This window comes from Zingiber officinale, chromosome 2A (assembly GCF_018446385.1).
Source record: "Zingiber officinale cultivar Zhangliang chromosome 2A, Zo_v1.1, whole genome shotgun sequence".
NCBI classification, from domain to species: Eukaryota; Viridiplantae; Streptophyta; class Magnoliopsida; order Zingiberales; family Zingiberaceae; genus Zingiber; species Zingiber officinale.
Window position 1 is genome coordinate 86,355,068 of NC_055988.1, and position 20,019 is coordinate 86,375,086.

The following is a 20,019-nucleotide window of genomic DNA, read 5'->3' on the forward strand; positions in this document are numbered from 1 at the left end:
GAACGTTTTTCTATACGAATCATGATATTTACTTGACGATCATAAATAAGCTTGAATTAACTTGAAGCTAAGTTAGTTTTGTTTGTGTACATCTAAATCAACAAAAGTGTAATCTCTGTATTTCAAACCATCAAAATTGTACTTTTGACGATGAACCAAGTAGAAAACCAGCATTACCTGCCAATGGTTGCAAATATATAGGGACGTTTAAATTAAAACTGTAATTACCTTGTCAAAGCGAGGATGGCGGAATCAAAGCAAAAGCAGGGAGCTTTGAATTTGATATTTTGTTCTTCTCCTATTGTTTTCGATGCCGGATTTCAATTTCTTATCTTTCATTGTGTTTGCAATTACCTACATCTAATGTTGTCAAATTGTTTGATTTTAATATTTGTTTCTAATTTATATATGTGTGCTAGCCATTCAGATTATTATTATTATTATTATTATTATTATTATTATTATTATTTGATAAAAGATGAGGAATTTTGCATGAAATTAGAAAATTAAGAATTTGACATTGAGGTCAATTAATTGTGTTATTCTAACAATTTTAAAAAATATACAAATCATTTTTTAAAAGCTCATTAAGTTATCAGAGTGATATAAAAATTATTTGATATTTTTGTTTGTTTGTGTATTACAATCTCATTTATAATTTTCATGTCGAACTAAATACTTGCAGAATTTAGATCATGCTGTCTTTTTTGAGATGCGATGGATCTCATGGGGGATTAATAAAAAAAGAAAGATAAATCCAAATAGCAACATTGACTAGTCCTGAATTACCGGTTCGATCCGATGAAATTTTTTGCGTCCTATTTAGAGAAAAAATTCATACAAATTCGTTATAGCTAGAGATCGAATCGTAGATATCTAAGTGCCAATCTGAATGTCCTGCTGTTGTACCATAATCCAAGAGTATTTTATGGGTGATTAGTATAACTATTGATAGTTGGAATAGGACATATTGTGGAAAAATAAACATATTGTATTCACGTATAATTATGAATCATTTAATTACTATAAAAGAAAATTCTATAAAAATAGTTTAGATAAATAAGTTTTCTTGGTTGTTTTCTGTTTCTAATAATTACCCAGCACAGGTTGATAGTTAAATTATATGGATTTATTCCTGAGCACAGAATGTTGACACTTCTAGTTTTCACTTACTACATGTCTAATTCAAGAACAATATGGTACATATCAGCTGTATAGTATAATGATATTCTCTCAAATCATATTGGTTTTATATAATCACTCTTATTTTGAATACCAACGTATTAAGAGAACAATGTTGGAAGATTACATTACATAGTGCTTCAGAAATACAGAGGCTAACAAGCAACGCATGATGGAAGAGATTGACAAAGGATTGTTTGAATAGCAAAACAAGTTTGAGAATTAAGGAAGGTATTAGCAATGGATAAGTTGGCTAGGAGAACTAGTACACACCACACCAGATGTTTTAATAATTTCATCTTTGCATTGACAGAAAACTCTGCTTACTCTGAGTCAAATCATATGCCTTAAGACTGGAGTAGTCTTGCAAAACATTTGGGACGATTTGAATGGTTTGCCGCAATATGTTTGACCATCTCTATTATATCTTCATCCCTAGTTGTAATGTGAACCTCCCTTAGCCCATGCAGATGTTCTAATATTTTTGCCATTGACTAATAATGATCTAGGGGTAGTGGGCAAATCTATTTTAAAAATTTCAAGGCTTCGGACTGCACCTTCTTTGAAACTCACATTTCGCTCTATAATTTCCAGGAATTTAAGTTGTGCGAACCCTCCACGATCGAAGACCAAATCCTCATCATTATTGACGAATGACTCATATCCTAATTTCAAGTAGACCAAAGCGGGGAGATTTCTCATGACTTGTAGATCCTCGAGCTGCAGTCGTGTGAAGAACAGAGATATCTTGATGCCATGCTTCAGAGATGCAAACCAAGGAGGCAACTCGTAAAGTCTGCATCGTATCATGAGCTTGCAGAGCAGCAATGGCGGCGAAGCTACCTCATCTAGTGCCTTTTTCAGACTGCGGTCTGCCCAATGCAAAATCTTTAGAGATCGAAGGCTGTCATTGACCTTCGAGAGCAGGGCGCTGATCTCCTCCAGCATTCTGAGTGATAGATCAGAGCAACAAAAACTGATGGCAAGCTTCTGGACGTGGACAAGCTCACCAATCTCCTGTAGCGAATGCACATTACGAGTACGTGCCGTTCCAAACGTGGCAAGTCTTTTCAACTTTCTTATTCCTTTCGGGAACTTAAATCCTGTGAGGGAACCACCAAGCAGATAGACCAGTTTTCGGAGTTTGACGATGGAATTGGGTAGTTTTCTAATATTAGTTTCTCTTATATCGAAAAACTCTAGATTCTGCAAATCTCCTATTGAATCTGGCAATTCAAATAATTCAGTATTTCTTAGAGACAAGTACATCAAAAGAAACAACTTGGAAAAGCTCTTGCGGTGGAAATGATCAGTTTCCCTACATCCTTCCAGGTCAATTGCCCTCAACAGCCTCTGCTTTCTATAATCCTTCGGTGGTGGTACATCCTCACCAAATACCGTGAAGGATCGGAGGTGGGACAGATCAGTGTTAGACGCTAGTCCACTGCCTCCTACCTGTCACGACTTTATACTCTGCGTTTCTAGAACTCTCAATCGATTGCCATGTCAGATTAGTGTCATCCTAGCAGTCCAAAGCTCACTACTTGTACAACAGTCATATCTCAATCGATCGACTGATCGATTGGGGAGGTTTGAATCGATCGGCCGATCAATTCAGAGCGTCTTTATGCTCTCGTTGGAAAACTCTGAATCGATTGATCAATCGATTCAGGCTTCCTCGCTTCCTCACGAGAAAAACCAATCTCAATCGATTGACTAATCGATTGACGTTGCCTAATCAATCGACTGATCGATTAGGAACGTCTTTATGCTCACGATAAGCAGCTCCCAATCGATCAACTGATCGATTGGGCTGCTGTTTATCGTAGCACTCTCCCAATCGATCGGTTGATCGATTGGGTTGTTATTTATCGTAGCACTCTCCCAATCAATTTGTTGATTGATTGGGCTTGGTCTAATTTGATCACTTGATCTAATTGACCAATCCTAACTTGCCTGACTCAAGTCTAGGGTTCCCAAATCGAACATCTGGTCAACCTTGACCTGTTAGATCTTCTTCACCAAGTGTTCGATCAATCCTTTGACCCATTTGAATTTTTCTCCTTATGCCAAGTATCTGGTCAATCCTTTGACCTACTTAGACTTTCCAACACTAGGTGTCCGGTCATCCTTGACCCACCTAGATTTCCACATGTCTGACTTTACTCACAAGGTCTTTCCATTTGCATAGCTTCACCCACTAGGGTTTTTCACCTAACTTCACTCACCAGAATTTTCCCACTGCCCGACTTCACTCACCAGGCCTTCCAAATGTCTGGCTTCACTCACCAGGACTTCCAACTGCCTGGCTTCACTCATCAAGACTTTTACCTATCTTCACTCATTAGGATTTTCCACTACCTAGCTTCACTCACCAGGCTTTTCCACTACATGGCTTCACTCACCAAGACTTTCACACCAAGTATCTGGTCAACACCGACTCACTTGGATTTTTCACTTATGCCAACCTTCCTGTTGAACTTGCCTTACCTGACCTCTAGTTAGGACTTTCCAATCAAGTATCTGGTCAACCTTAACCTACTTGACTCTTCTTCTTCTACCAACCATCCTTTTGGAATTACCCTTGCCTAAACCCCAGTTAGGACTTCTCTAGTCAAGTATCTGGCCAACGTTGACTTACTTGACTTCTTCTCTCCGAACGAACAATTGCACCTGCAATCTCCATTATCGTCAAGCCATCTCCATGTATTGCCAATTATCAAAACCAAAACATCACAACTCAAGCTTGAGCCAACTCAAACCTGGTCAACTTTGAGTAGAGGGATATTGCACCAACACCTTTGACATTGTTCATGTAAGACACCTTCCAAGTCATTGAAGGTGCCTTCCTTGAGGCAGATCAGCTCCTTAGTTGATCTTTTTCTCCTCGAGTAGGCTTTCGCTCTGACTTCTCATCCCTCAGAAGCACCAATCACGTTCTTCTCGATCCACTGATGCACTCTTCTACAGCTTCTCATCCCTCAGATGCACCAAACCTGTCAACTTTTTTCCCGTGCTATCATTCTCGTCAGCTGCGTCTTTCGCTAGACTTTTGGCATTCCTAAATCCCTGCACACTCAGACGTAAGACATCAAATAATGTAGTGTTTAACTTGACTTGGTTGATCACATAAAAATCATCTTGAGATACCAACAATCTCTCTCTTTTTGATGTGATCAACCCATGAATCTCGGCAAAGCCGAAGTAAATACCTCCCTTATGTGCTTGTCACTATTTCAAAGGCTAGTAGCCGCCCGTGATTTACCTCCTCCGTGTTGGCCCTGGGATGGGTTGGCGGGGGCGCTGGGGGCGAGCTTATTCGCCTTTTGTCACAATTGATGTGATCAACCCAAGTTAAGTTAGAGCTAAAAAAATAGTAACATAATAGTTAAAATAGTTACAATTTATAAACATGAAATAAATAGAAAATATTAAAATAGTTAATATGCAAAAAAAAAAAAAAAAAAAAAACCTTTCCCTAGACTTATTCTAATATTGTCCCTTTGATCATATTAAAAATAGGGGTAAAAATTCTAAGGGATATATAAATCATGACTAACACTTACAAAAATTCAAGGAATTATTTTTCGAAAAACTAAAGTTTTATCGTTAAAAACTAGTTTTTAGAAGAAATAAGTTTAAAATTATTCTTAGTCATTGAAAAATTTGAAAATTTTTGTAATGATTAAACAAGCTTATCCAAAATAGTGTTAAAATTTTCAAAAAAAAAAAATAATATAAGTTGTAATAAATTGTTTTCTACAAAAAAGATGTATTAAAAAATCTTAACAAATAGATTTTCCATTTAGGTTTTAGGTTTAATTAGGCTTAATCAATTTTCATTAAGGTTTAATTAATTTTTAATTAATTGTAATTTAAGTTCAAGTTTTTAATTTTAAATTAATTAAGTTAGTTAAATTATCTTTCTTTGAAGGAGTGTACTTAATATTTAAGTTTTTATTAATTTTTGAATTAGTTAAGTTGTTTGAATTATCTTTCTTTAAATGTTTATCTTTAATATTTAATTTCAAATTTGTTAGATTTGGTTTTTGATTTTATTAAAGTGTTTGATTTTATCTTTATTTTATCTTTATTTTTAAGTTTATATTATTATCTTTAAGATTTAAATTTTTATTAATTAAATTATTTTTATTTTGGATAGAAACTTCTAGGTTGACATTATCTAGATTATCAAATATTTTATTAAGATATTTATTAATTTTATCTAGATCTATTTTGTTATTTTTAAGTTTTAAATTTGAATTTATCTTAATGTTTCAATTAATTAATTTATTTGAATTGATTTAGTTATTGTTATGTTTAACCAAGCCAAGATTGATGTTGATTTGGTCAAAGTCTTGATTGACTTGATCAAAATCTAGATTATCTTGTACTTCTAAATTTTTAATTAAATTTGAATTATGCAAATCTAGATTATCATACACTATACTTGGGATAATTTCATATTTATCTAAATTATCATACATATTATTTAAACTACTACTAATAAATGTATTTTAGTAAATTATACTCACCTTAAACGTACCCCCTAATTCATTAGGCTTCTCCGTTGGATTTAACTCAAGTCTGGATTCACTTTTGACTTGATCCTCTAGCTTCAATGACTCCTCATGAAGCTTGGTCAGGCGGGTCCAAAACTCGTGGGCATCTTTGCCCTTTCCTATCCTGCATGTACCTTTGTTAGGTAATAAATTTGAAATTAACTTTATTACTTTTTGGTTTGCTTCCGAGTTCTGAGAAGATCGCTTCAGACTATGCCATAATCGAAGCCGTTCATCAGGACAAAGCTTTCCATTTGCATCCTTCATAGATTGAATTCCTCCTTCTTGTATATCTCATATAGAGGTGGTTTATTGACATTTCGCTCGAGCATTTCTTTGTTCACCATTTTTCAACATTTGAAAAGAACTCACGTAGATTTCAAAACTATATATTGGGGTAAGTAGTGTGGGAGATAAGGAAATATGTTTTACCAATTTCAAAAAAAATAATAATAAAATAAAAAAATATTATGATAAATGTTGTTAAATGAGATATTTCACCAATTCTGACAAATGGTAAAAAATAAAAATGGAAAAATGCTGTACATATTTTTTAAAAAAGAAGGAACCCCCTACTCGATTGGTGGTTTCACCAATTTAGAGCGGCCTCACTTTGATACCACTAATTCGATCAAGACACGCTTGAGAGAGAGGGATAAATCACGTGGTTTTAAAAACTTTTCTTTTTCTTTTTTAAAACTAAGTACGAATGTAACGGAATAACGAGAAAGTAAGAAAAAGAAAGACACACATTCAATTTTGCTTGGTTCAGAGCCTTCAGTGACTCCTACTCCAAGACCCAGGTCTCGCGGACCTATCTATGAGTAATCCACTAAATACCTCTTCTAAAACCACCGAAAGAGGGGATCGAGTACAATAAAAGAATCGGAAAAGTGTAACACACTACACTTTTCTTTATGCAATAATTTAAGTACAATGTTAAAGTTCGTTACCCAACACCTTCATGGATGATCGGATTAGGCTTTGTGTTGGATGGCTCCTCTGCAATGGTCGAGCATAGCAGCGTCGTAGCAAAGTAGTAGCAGGAAGTCGGAGCATTTGAAACGTCGAATAAACACGTAGAAGCTTGTAAATCAATTGTGTTGAAAGCTTTGGTCAAATGTCTCTTTTATAAGGGATGTAAGGTGCCTTCCATAGCACCGAAGGCGCCTTCAACCCCCAAAATTTATCTTGCAACTTTAGCTTCTTATTGTCACCAAAATCTTCTACGTTATATGGCTGAAGTTGCCTTCCAAGCTCCTGAAGGCGCCTTCCATAAACAATACTTAAGGCACTTTCCGTCGCATGGAAGGCGCCTCGGGTATTGTTCACCTGAAGCCACTTGTACTCCTTTTTCCCTACAAGTTCATGTTAGTACAAAACAAATAATAACCAAGAAAATAGAGTTAGCACAATAAAAATATTATTAATTAGTAATTAGATCATGTCTCCCTGAAACTAGAATCTAGTCATGATCTCAATTTAGATTTCTGAAATGGGCCTACATTAGACTCACGACTATTGTCCCCTCAATCCGGACGCATCCTCACTGAGTCACTCTCCTCCAGTGACTTACCTTCACTTATCAAGTGTCAAGTGACTTATCTTCACTTACAAAGTGTCAAGTTACCTTCTTGACGTCAATCTGACACATCATGTCTTCTTGCCGGAATCGCACATCTTGACTTCGCTAATCGAGAATCGAACATTCCGACCTACAGGAATCGCATATCCGGATTTCAACCTATCGGGAATCGAACATCCCGACCTCCTGCCAGAATCTTACATTTGAGCTTCACCAATCGAGAATCGCACATCCAACTTGTAATATATGCGAATTTAATTTAGGGTTATCGTGGAATAACCTTAGGAAAATTTTTAAGAATTTTTAGAAATTTTTCTGGAGCTAAACGGAGTCCATAGGACTCCGTATGAGGGATACGCCGACGGGGCTAGATAAAGGCAGGTTTAGAATACCCAAATTAAGCGGGAATTGATTAAGGCTAGACTTAGGCCTTAATTAAGCTAACCTAGGGGTGGGATTGATTTCTTTATAAAGCCCGAAGCCTCCCGGTTCACCTTCGGCTTCTCTATTCCTCCCCTGCGCCTCGCGATCTCAGACGCCACGCGACCGAGACCGGCGATCGCTTCTTCCCTCGGTGTCGCCGGCGAGGAGCGGATCTTGGAGCATCGAAGGGAAGAAAGGTTAGTAGAACCGAAACCCTCCTTCTCCTCGATCCCTTTTCCTTTCTCTGACCTCGGTAAACAACAGCGACGGAGCTCGGTTTGGGGATTTCGCCGGCTGTCGGGAGGAAACCGAGGGCATCGACGTTGGATCTGGGCATCGACGACCGGTTGTGTGAGGTAACGCCCATTGTTTCCTTCCGATTTCCCTGTTTTGTTCGTCGGCAAGAACAAGTCGAGCCCTAAACTTCGATCTCGGAGGTAAGGGTTTGGTTTTGGTTGTGAATTCGAACCTTGATCTTTTCTGGTGTTGATTCGGGTGGTTTTCTTTGGGAGGCAGAGATCGGTGTCTTGTTTCTGGCCATCATAGCTTGACTAGATCAACTCCTCCACCGGATCTGTGATCGTACTCTAGCCGTGATCTTGAGGTAAGCGATTTGGTCTTCTTTTGTTTGATCGGGAATTCGAAACCCTGATCTGTTCTTCTAGAGGTGATGCGGGGGATTTTTCTGAGAAGCAGAGCTTGATGTTGTGATTCCGGGCACTACAGATCTGCTGGGGATTACTCTTCTACATCATATTTGTGACCATCTCCGGCAATTGAAGAGCAGAGGTAAGGACACCAGTAGGTTGTTGTTGTTAACAGATTGTTGCGATGTTTTCTTGCTGTTCTTCCTTCTTGATCCGGTTTGTAGGGTTGTCATATGTAGTTTTCTGATATAGGGAATTGAGGTATGGTTTAACTCATCTTCTCTTGATGCATCAGTGTATCTATTGGATTTTGGTTTTTCAGTGGAATCCCTATATTCTTGATCCGGATCATAGGCAGAAGCAACCAGAATCGATTTATTTAGGTGTTAGAGATTCTTGGTGTACTGTTTCACTAGGAGTTCTGGAAATTAGGGTGATCAGGCTTAGTCAACAGTGATAAAAGTTTTGTGCTAGGTAATTGGAGGCTTTGAGGTATGAATAAACCTAATCAAAGGTGATTAGGGGTTTTTAGGGCTGCCTTGCTCTAGGTAGTAACAGGAGGTTGGATGATAATTGAGGACCTAATGGATATCTAATTTAGCTTAGCCAGGGGAAAGGAGTAGTAATCACTATTAGCTAAATACTTTAAGTCGGTTATTTATTTTTGGTGTACACATATATAGTTATATAAATTTGTATATGTGATACAGGACCTTGATTGACGACGAGTTGCGCGACGTGGTGGTTCTGTTGATTTCGGGATATATCGAGGCGGGTATTTCTTCCTAAATTTCTATTTAGCTCCTTGAACTTTAAAGCATGGTTATATGTTTTTGGATATTTAGGTTGCATTCCTTAAATCTTATTATTTGTTGCTTTCCTGCTTGTCTCTTTTGCTTGATCTTTGATATGATCTGGGTTGCTTCGTTACAGTCTCTATTCTTGTTATTTGTGACTCTATTGTTTATACACATGTAGAGTGTTGTAGGGAGGACTGTATTGGATATTTGTGGGCTATACCTGTCTAGGTTGTGGTTGGTATGGGTTATAGGTCCTACAGGTTTACCATTCCATTTGCATAGTGGTATGTGTAGTTACGTCTGTTGTGGTTATTGGAGGCGTTTATGAGGGGGAAGGTTGTTGCATGGATGATGATTATATATATGTATATCATGCTCATCATTCATTGCATCTGATGACCGTTGTCTCCCTTGTGGTTGAGAAGGTCATCAGTTGGTTTGGTTTAGCGCGCACCTTCGGCCACTCATGGGTAGTGGTAGCTGGAGCAGTCGCCGCTTGTCCTATTGTGCCACCCGGTCACGAGGTTTAGTGAGATCCGGCGTTGTGAGCAGCCAGGGACCCTGATGCTATGTAGTTAGATAGCTACTAGCGGACTGTCCGCCTCGACCACTCTATTGTGGGCTGGAGGGTAGTACAGTCGTCACAGACCCAAGCCTCTCGGCCATACAGGGGTCGTGGTGTCTAGAGAGGTGGCGGGGGTGACCATGGAGCATGCATGCACTTTTGCATATGATGCACGGTGCATCTGTGGGGATATTTTGCATACATGCCTACTAGATATTAGTTGCATGTGACTGTGTACTGTTGCATTTGTCTGAGCTATGTATGCTGCATATGGATGCCATGCTGCATACATGTCATTTACTTTACATATATTTGCAGACGTATATATATTGCACAGGTGTCCGGAGTATGTTATTGACTCGGTGGGTTTACGGATCATGGTATCAGGGGGTTGGTTCTTTTCGGGTATGTACATTCACGTTATATGCCTTTATTATGTCTGGTATGTTCATGCACAGTCATTATATCCGGTATAGATAGATGAGTTGTGTTATGTTAGCATATTCTTATTCTTTGCTTATGGAGACTATATCCTTTGATTCCTATATCTTTATGTAGACCATGCTTTATCCTGTCTATACCCGCTGAGTTCCCTGTACTCACTACCTCGTTTATATTATGTTGGTTCCAGGCAGTAGGTAGATGGTATGGAGATGCTTGGAGTATGTTGCTGGCCGGTCCCCCTTCCCACGTCATATCCGGAGACTTTTTTTTGGTTTTGTTTTCTCTTTCCCTACCCTTCGATTTTGTTGGATTTAGAGTTGTGAAAACGAACTATGTTTGATTCGTGTATTGTGGACTTATGCCTGTGGTATTTTGTGGACTTTCGCATTTGTGGGTTCTTTATTCGTTTTTCCGCTGTGTTTTTGATATATATCTGTGTGGGCTAGATATTTAACTGCGTGGTTGTGTTTCTTTTGTGCATAAATATTCCAGCCGCCTGTGGCTGACATATTTTGTTTGTACGGATGTTTCCGATTGTCACCGGTACAGGGGAGATGCTGCCGAAATTTTTCGGGAGGTATTTCCTCGGGGGGCGTGACAATTTAGTGGTATCAGAGCAGGTACGATACCTGTCTTGTTAGGTGTTCTGGTTTTTCGAGATTTTTCTGATACCAATTTAGTGGTATCAGAGCGGGTTTACGAGGCCTATCTCTTTTCGGGTTTTGGATTTTCGGAGGTTTTCGTTATTTCGTGTTTTAGTTCTGAGGTTACGATGTCTATTTCTCGGGTCTTGGATTTCCGAGGGTTGCGAGATATACAAGTTTTACGAGGACTCCGAAGTTACGAGGGTTTTCACTCGGGATCCGTTTTTTTTTTTTGTTTCTTCTTTCTTCCGATGTGACTGTCCGGATGGTGGGACCAGGCAGCGGCAGGAAATCTCCAAGCTATAGGATGTAAGTTAAATCACTGTGTATTATAGCGTTGTAGTCTTACCTTGTGGTTCTTATCAGGAATGAAGCGCGGAGATACGACCCCTCGTCCGCGTCGGGGTCCGGGGCGACCCCGGAAACAGCCTATCGAGTCAGTAGAGGTTGAGCCAGAGGAGCACGAGGCGGATTCTGTTGGGGATCCTGCAGGCATTGAGGTTGACAGTAGCCGACAGACTCCTCAGACTTCTATGAGAAATCCGGGTGTTCAGACTCAGGCGGTTTCTCCGAGATTTCCCCCAGTTATCCCTACTCCGGTTGCTACTCCTTGGGTAAGGGATAGAGCCCGCATCCCATTATTGGCTCGGTCGGTGAAGGACCGATTTACTCTATTTCATGGGGTTCCCGACCCGACGGTTGCTCGGTCTTGGTTAGGAAATGTGGAGGATACTTTTGAGTATTTGTCGTGTACCGAAGAAGAAAAAGCTGAATTAGCTGCGTATCACCTTCGAGATCAGGCTGTTACATGGTGGAAGATGCAGAAGACACTTGTTGGAGACCAGAGCATCACATGGACTTTATTCCGAGAGGCATTCGAGAGACAGTATTTCCCAGCTCCTTATCGTATGGCACGTCGACAGGAATTCTTACATCTGAAGCAGGGTGATCGGTCTGTGATGGAGTATGATGCGGAGTTTAACCGATTGGCGGAGTATTGCCCTCATTTAGTTGCCCAGGAGAGTGATCGGTTAGATCAGTTCACTCAGGGTCTTGCAGTATATATCCGTATCAGGATGTCTGGCTTCACTCCTAGTACGTACCGGGAGGCGTTGGATAGAGCTCTGATGATTGAGATGACACAACAGCAAATTTCCCTAGAAAAAGGAAAGGATAAGCAAAATGCTCAGGGTACGACCTCGACTCAGAAACAGCAGAACCAAGGTCAGAAGAAATGGAAGAAATGGCAGGGATCCAGGGCTACTTCGGGGGAGTCCCATCGATCATCGAAGACAGGACGATCATCTGTTGGTTCTTCTAGACCTCCTCAGAAGGATTACTCTGGGGAACTCAGATGTTTTAGATGTGGTGCTGAGGGTCACGCTAAACCTAACTGCCCATTGAGCCAAGATATATGTTACTACTGCAAGCTTCCGGGGCATGTGAGCCGCGATTGTACTCTGAAGGCTCAGTTACAGGCTGCTAAGGTTACTCCTCAAGAAAGTCATAATACTCAGACTCGACGGCCGAAGGGACCGCAGAAGACGCAGAGCACTCCACATCAGCAGAGTATACCACCTTCTCGGGCCCAGGTATACCATATTCAAAGTCAGCAGTACCCAGCGGTACCTGTACCTATGGCCATGCAGTATTCCTCGGCTGTCCCGTCACATCAGATGCATCCGACACCTCAGTATTTTCCGACGCCACCTAGCTCTTGTCCGGTGATCCAGTCTCAGCAGTTAGCTACTACTCCATCAGCACAGTTTCAGACTGGCACTGAGATGCCGCCAGCAGGCACGGAGGCAGGACGGGTTTATGCTATTACTCGAGAGGAGGCACAGCGGGCCGAGGGATCGGTCTTTCGGGGTATGATTACTGTTTATACTTTTCCCGCAGAATTATTGATAGATACTGGTAGTTCTCATTCCTTCATTTCTCGGATATTTCTGAGTAAGATTTGTAGATTACCGGTCCATCGGACTCATACATTAGTGGTATCCCTACCCTCGGGAGAGATATTAAATATCAGTCAGGAGATTAGAGATTGTCCATTGGGTTTCGAGGGTCAGACCCTTACAGTGGACTTGCAGGTTCTGGATATGTTAGACTTTGACATCATTTTGGGCATGGATTGGTTGGCCAGATATTACGCTACCGTGGATTGCAGCGCGAGAGTGGTTACATTTAGACCTCCGGGTCTACCGTCCTGGGTTTTCATGGGTACTAAGGATGAGGGGATTTCTATCATCTCAGCTATGCAAGCTCAGAGATTATTGTCTCAAGGATGCCAGGGGTATTTGTTATCTATGATTAAGACTGATCAGGATCATACCCCACCGCTTTCTGACATTCCTATAGTTCGGGAGTACCCCGATGTATTTCCAGAGGAATTACCTGGCTTGCCCCCAAAAAGGCAAGTGGAGTTCACGGTTGAGTTGATTCCGGGGACAGTACCGGTATCAAAGGCTCCATATCGCATGGCACCTAAAGAATTGGAGGAGTTAAAAGTACAATTACAGGAGCTACTGGATAGAGGGTTTATTCGTCCTAGCGTGTCTCCGTGGGGAGCTCCAGTACTCTTTGTGAAGAAGAAGGACGGATCGATGAGATTGTGCATCGACTATCGGCAGCTGAATGCTGTGACTATTAAGAATAAATATCCGCTGCCACGTATAGAGGATCTGTTTGATCAGCTCAAGAATACTTGTGTGTATTCTAAGATTGATCTGCGCTCTGGCTATCATCAGCTCAGTGTGAGAGATTCAGATATACAGAAGACAGCCTTCCGTACTCGATATGGACACTATGAGTTCTTGGTAATGCCATTTGGGCTTACCAATGCTCCAGCAGTTTTCATGGATCTGATGAATAGGGTATTTCTGGAATTCTTGGATCAGTTCGTGATTGTGTTCATCGATGATATTTTGATATATTCTCGATCCGAAGAAGAGCATGGGCGACATCTTTGTATAGTATTGGAGACGCTCCGGCGAGAACGTCTCTATGCAAAATTCAGCAAATGTGCCTTCTGGTTATCTTCTGTGGGTTTTTTGGGACATATTGTTTCTAGCAGTGGTATATCCGTGGACCCACAAAAGATAGAGGCTGTTACCAGTTGGGAGCAGCCAAAGTCTGTACAAGAGATTCGTAGCTTTCTTGGTCTGGCAGGGTATTATCGCAGATTTGTTGAGGGCTTCTCTAGCATAGCTCTGCCGTTGACTCAGTTGACCAGGAAAGGGGTGAAGTTTTGCTGGACAGAGTCTTGCGAGACGAGTTTTCAGGAACTGAAGCGAAGACTCATTTCTGCACCTATATTAGTGCTTCCTTCCGGAGATGATGGCTTCGTACTTTATACAGATGCATCATTTCAGGGGTTAGGCGCAGTACTCATGCAGCACGGACGGGTAGTTTCTTATGCCTCACGTCAGTTGAAGGAGCATGAGAAGAATTATCCGGTGCATGACCTGGAGCTGGCGGCCATTATATATGCGCTAAAAATCTGGAGACATCATCTATACGGGATTACCTTCGAGATATTCACAGACCATAAGAGTCTTAAGTATCTATTTACTCAGAGAGAATTGAACTTAAGACAGAGAAGATGGATGGAATTCTTGAAGGACTATGACTGTACGATCAACTACCACCCAGGGAAAGCGAACGTAGTAGCCGATGCGTTGAGTAGGAAATCCCGAGGAGTTCTTGCCTGCCACCGTGTGATGGTTACGGAACTGGTACAGCAATTTTCTGAGTTGGGATTAGTAGAGCAGGGTCAGACGGAGCGGGGTATTCTGTTATCTATGGTTGCCCAGTCACCCATTGTAGAGAGGATTAAAGAGGCTCAGGCTACTGATCAGCATCTGCAGTTTCTGTGTAGCAGAATTACCTCGGGACAGCAGACAGGGTTTTCTCGTGATGGAAAGGGGATTCTATACTTCCGGGGGAGATTGTGTGTTCCTGAGCTACCTTCTTTGAAGGAGGACCTACTTCAGGAAGCACACCGATCCAGATTTGCGATTCACCCTGGTGGTACACGTATGTATAGGGATCTGAGACGTCCTTATTGGTGGGCTGGCATGAAGAAGGACATCGCAGATTTCGTTGCACGATGCCTTGTATGTCAGCAGGTGAAGGCTGAACACCAGAGACCCGCTGGCTTGCTCCAGAAGATACAGATACCGGAGTGGAAATGGGAGCATGTCACGATGGATTTCGTCGTGGGTCTACCCAGAACCCGACGAACACATGATACGATTTGGGTGATCGTGGATCGATTAACCAAATCTGCTCATTTCCTTCCGATCCGTAGGACGGAGTCATTGGATCGGCTAGCAGAGTTGTATTGTAGAGAGATTATCAGGCTTCACGGTGTACCTCTCAGTATTATTTCAGATAGAGATCCGCGATTTACTTCGCGATTCTGGCAGAGTTTACAGCAGGCTATGGGTACAGAGTTACGATTCAGTACCGCTTTCCACCCCCAGACAGACGGTCAGTCAGAGCGTACTATACAGACATTAGAGGACTTATTGAGATCATGTGTCATAGACTTCGGAGGTAGTTGGGAAGATCATTTACATTTAGCAGAATTTGCCTACAACAACAGTTATCATTCGGCGATACAGATGGCACCTTATGAGGCGTTGTATGGCAGAGCCTGTAGATCTCCCACCCTATGGGTAGAAGTTGGGGAATCCCAGATTTTGGGGCCACAGAGCCTTCAGCGTGATGCAGAAATGGTTCGTACTATCAGGCGCAGGTTGTCAGAGGCTCAGGATCGGCAGAAGAGTTATGCAGATCGTAGACGGAGACCGTTAGAGTTTGCTGTTGGTGATCATGTATTCTTACGGGTATCCCCTACTAAAGGAGTAAAAAGGTTTGGATTGAAGGGTAAGTTAACACCTCGCTATGTCGGACCCTTCCAGATTCTCGAGAGGATTGGAGCAGTAGCTTACCGGCTGGCGCTACCACCATCTCTAGCTGGCATTCACGATGTATTCCATGTATCTATGCTGAGGAGATACATATCCGATCCGACACATGTTCTGTCAGATATATCCGTTCCTATTCAGCCTGATGTTACTTACGAGGAGGTTCCGGTACGGATTCTGGACCATAGGGAGCGTCAGTTGCGGAACAAGACAGTCCGACTGGTTAAAGTCGGATGGCAGCATCATTCTGACGAGGAGGCTACTTGGGAGCTGGAGGATACGATCCGAGCTCGATACCCTCACCTGTTTACTTGAGGTATGTGGGCTAGAGTTCTTTCAGCATTTATACTGTTGGTTTATATTCTAGTGGTTGCTGTTGGTTATAGCGAAATTTGGGGACCAAATTTTTATTAGTGGGGGAGAATGTAATATATGTGAATTTAATTTAGGGTTATCGTGGAATAACCTTAGGAAAATTTTTAAGAATTTTTAGAAATTTTTCTGGAGCTAAACGGAGTCCATAGGACTCCGTATGAGGGATACGCCGACGGGGCTAGATAAAGGCAGGTTTAGAATACCCAAATTAAGCGGGAATTGATTAAGGCTAGACTTAGGCCTTAATTAAGCTAACCTAGGGGTGGGATTGATTTCTTTATAAAGCCCGAAGCCTCCCGGTTCACCTTCGGCTTCTCTATTCCTCCCCTGCGCCTCGCGATCTCAGACGCCACGCGACCGAGACCGGCGATCGCTTCTTCCCTCGGTGTCGCCGGCGAGGAGCGGATCTTGGAGCATCGAAGGGAAGAAAGGTTAGTAGAACCGAAACCCTCCTTCTCCTCGATCCCTTTTCCTTTCTCTGACCTCGGTAAACAACAGCGACGGAGCTCGGTTTGGGGATTTCGCCGGCTGTCGGGAGGAAACCGAGGGCATCGACGTTGGATCTGGGCATCGACGACCGGTTGTGTGAGGTAACGCCCATTGTTTCCTTCCGATTTCCCTGTTTTGTTCGTCGGCAAGAACAAGTCGAGCCCTAAACTTCGATCTCGGAGGTAAGGGTTTGGTTTTGGTTGTGAATTCGAACCTTGATCTTTTCTGGTGTTGATTCGGGTGGTTTTCTTCGGGAGGCAGAGATCGGTGTCTTGTTTCTGGCCATCATAGCTTGACTAGATCAACTCCTCCACCGGATCTGTGATCGTACTCTAGCCGTGATCTTGAGGTAAGCGATTTGGTCTTCTTTTGTTTGATCAGGAATTCGAAACCCTGATCTGTTCTTCTAGAGGTGATGCGGGGGATTTTTCTGAGAAGCAGAGCTTGATGTTGTGATTCCGGGCACTACAGATCTGCTGGGGATTACTCTTCTACATCATATTTGTGACCATCTCCGGCAATTGAAGAGCAGAGGTAAGGACACCAGTAGGTTGTTGTTGTTAACAGATTGTTGCGATGTTTTCTTGCTGTTCTTCCTTCTTGATCCGGTTTGTAGGGTTGTCATATGTAGTTTTCTGATATAGGGAATTGAGGTATGGTTTAACTCATCTTCTCTTGATGCATCAGTGTATCTATTGGATTTTGGTTTTTCAGTGGAATCCCTATATTCTTGATCCGGATCATAGGCAGAAGCAACCAGAATCGATTTATTTAGGTGTTAGAGATTCTTGGTGTACTGTTTCACTAGGAGTTCTGGAAATTAGGGTGATCAGGCTTAGTCAACAGTGATAAAAGTTTTGTGCTAGGTAATTGGAGGCTTTGAGGTATGAATAAACCTAATCAAAGGTGATTAGGGGTTTTTAGGGCTGCATTGCTCTAGGTAGTAACAGGAGGTTGGATGATAATTGAGGACCTAATGGATATCTAATTTAGCTTAGCCAGGGGAAAGGAGTAGTAATCACTATTAGCTAAATACTTTAAGTCGGTTATTTATTTTTGGTGTACACATATATAGTTATATAAATTTGTATATGTGATACAGGACCTTGATTGACGACGAGTTGCGCGACGTGGTGGTTCTGTTGATTTCGGGATATATCGAGGCGGGTATTTCTTCCTAAATTTCTATTTAGCTCCTTGAACTTTAAAGCATGGTTATATGTTTTTGGATATTTAGGTTGCATTCCTTAAATCTTATTATTTGTTGCTTTCCTGCTTGTCTCTTTTGCTTGATCTTTGATATGATCTGGGTTGCTTCGTTACAGTCTCTATTCTTGTTATTTGTGACTCTATTGTTTATACACATGTAGAGTGTTGTAGGGAGGACTGTATTGGATATTTGTGGGCTATACCTGTCTAGGTTGTGGTTGGTATGGGTTATAGGTCCTACAGGTTTACCATTCCATTTGCATAGTGGTATGTGTAGTTACGTCTGTTGTGGTTATTGGAGGCGTTTATGAGGGGGAAGGTTGTTGCATGGATGATGATTATATATATGTATATCATGCTCATCATTCATTGCATCTGATGACCGTTGTCTCCCTTGTGGTTGAGAAGGTCATCAGTTGGTTTGGTTTAGCGCGCACCTTCGGCCACTCATGGGTAGTGGTAGCTGGAGCAGTCGCCGCTTGTCCTGTTGTGCCACCCGGTCACGAGGTTTAGTGAGATCCGGCGTTGTGAGCAGCCAGGGACCCTGATGCTATGTAGTTAGATAGCTACTAGCGGACTGTCCGCCTCGACCACTCTATTGTGGGCTGGAGGGTAGTACAGTCGTCACAGACCCAAGCCTCTCGGCCATACAGGGGTCGTGGTGTCTAGAGAGGTGGCGGGGGTGACCATGGAGCATGCATGCACTTTTGCATATGATGCACGGTGCATCTGTGGGGATATTTTGCATACATGCTTACTAGATATTAGTTGCATGTGACTGTGTACTGTTGCATTTGTCTGAGCTATGTATGCTGCATATGGATGCCATGCTGCATACATGTCATTTACTTTACATATATTTGCAGACGTATATATATTGCACAGGTGTCCGGAGTATGTTATTGACTCGGTGGGTTTACGGATCATGGTATCAGGGGGTTGGTTCTTTTCGGGTATGTACATTCACGTTATATGCCTTTATTATGTCTGGTATGTTCATGCACAGTCATTATATCCGGTATAGATAGATGAGTTGTGTTATGTTAGCATATTCTTATTCTTTGCTTATGGAGACTATATCCTTTGATTCCTATATCTTTATGTAGACCATGCTTTATCCTGTCTATACCCGCTGAGTTCCCTGTACTCACTACCTCGTTTATATTATGTTGGTTCCAGGCAGTAGGTAGATGGTATGGAGATGCTTGGAGTATGTTGCTGGCCGGTCCCCCTTCCCACGTCATATCCGGAGACCTTTTTTTTTGGTTTTGTTTTCTCTTTCCCTACCCTTCGATTTTGTTGGATTTAGAGTTGTGAAAACGAACTATGTTTGATTCGTGTATTGTGGACTTATGCCTGTGGTATTTTGTGGACTTTCGCATTTGTGGGTTCTTTATTCGTTTTTCCGCTGTGTTTTTGATATATATCTGTGTGGGCTAGATATTTAACTGCGTGGTTGTGTTTCTTTTGTGCATAAATATTCCAGCCGCCTGTGGCTGACGTATTTTGTTTGTACGGATGTTTCCGATTGTCACCGGTACAGGGGAGATGCTGCCGAAATTTTTCGGGAGGTATTTCCTCGGGGGGCGTGACACAACTTCCTGTCTGGTGTCTAATCCTCTTGACCCATCAAGTTAGTCAACCCTGTGCACTCAGTAACAAGGTTAGATCATAAACACATCTAACTTTAATCGACTTGTCATTTATCAAAACTCAGGTTTGACCATTGGTATCAGCTGCACCAACAATTAGTGTAACTATTGATAGTAGTATTATATAAATAAGAATACTTACCAAAAGCATATGATCCTCTTTTGAACGCGTATATGATGAAAAAAATAAATGAATTTTATTTACATACGTTGTATGAATCATTAAATTACTTTAAAAGAAAGTTCCAAAAAATAGTTTAGATAAATAAGCTTCTTGGGCTATTTTCTATTTCTAATAATTACTGTTATATAGATTTATTCCTGAACACATAATTATGAATTCATCGAAGGGATGGCTACTGCATGTATACACTTCTAGTTTTCACTTACTACATGTCTAATTCAGGAACAATATGGTACATATCAGTTGTATAGTATAATGATATTCTCTCAAATCATATTGGTTTTATATAATCACTCTTATTTTGAATAGCAACGTATTAAGAGA

General features: G+C 41.3%; 2 protein-coding genes across 2 annotated transcripts; one reads left to right on the plus strand and one right to left on the minus strand.

Moving 5' to 3' along the window:
• Positions 1-72: 72 nt before the first annotated feature.
• LOC122043774 (disease resistance protein Pik-2-like) lies at positions 73-3,868 on the minus strand. The gene is made up of 3 exons (XM_042604355.1): positions 3,824-3,868; positions 1,756-2,637; positions 73-177 (listed from the first exon to the last, which is right to left on the minus strand). The coding sequence occupies exons 1-3, from the start codon at positions 3,866-3,868 to the stop codon at positions 73-75; spliced, it is 1,032 nt and encodes a 343-aa protein (XP_042460289.1).
• Positions 3,869-11,220: 7,352 nt separating this feature from the next.
• Positions 11,221-13,759, plus strand: LOC122043775. Its single transcript, XM_042604356.1, has 2 exons — positions 11,221-13,561; positions 13,728-13,759. Exons 1-2 carry the CDS (start codon positions 11,221-11,223, stop codon positions 13,757-13,759), a joined length of 2,373 nt encoding a protein of 790 aa, XP_042460290.1.
• The last annotated feature ends 6,260 nt before the right edge of the window (positions 13,760-20,019 follow it).

Coding starts and splice junctions, on each gene's coding strand:
- LOC122043774 (XM_042604355.1), bottom strand. CDS start 3,868: ATGGAGATTGCAGGTGCAATTGTTCGTTCGGAGAGAAGAAGTCAA. Junction 2,638..3,823: donor GTTCGGAGAGAAGAAGTCAA/GTAAGTCAACGT, acceptor AAGTCGTGACAG/GTAGGAGGCAGTGGACTAGC. Junction 178..1,755: donor TGGAAATTATAGAGCGAAAT/GTGAGTTTCAAA, acceptor AACCATTGGCAG/GTAATGCTGGTTTTCTACTT.
- LOC122043775 (XM_042604356.1), top strand. CDS start 11,221: ATGAAGCGCGGAGATACGACCCCTCGTCCGCGTCGGGGTCCGGGGCGA. Junction 13,562..13,727: donor TGATCAGCTCAAGAATACTT/GTGTGTATTCTA, acceptor TCTGATGAATAG/GGTATTTCTGGAATTCTTGG.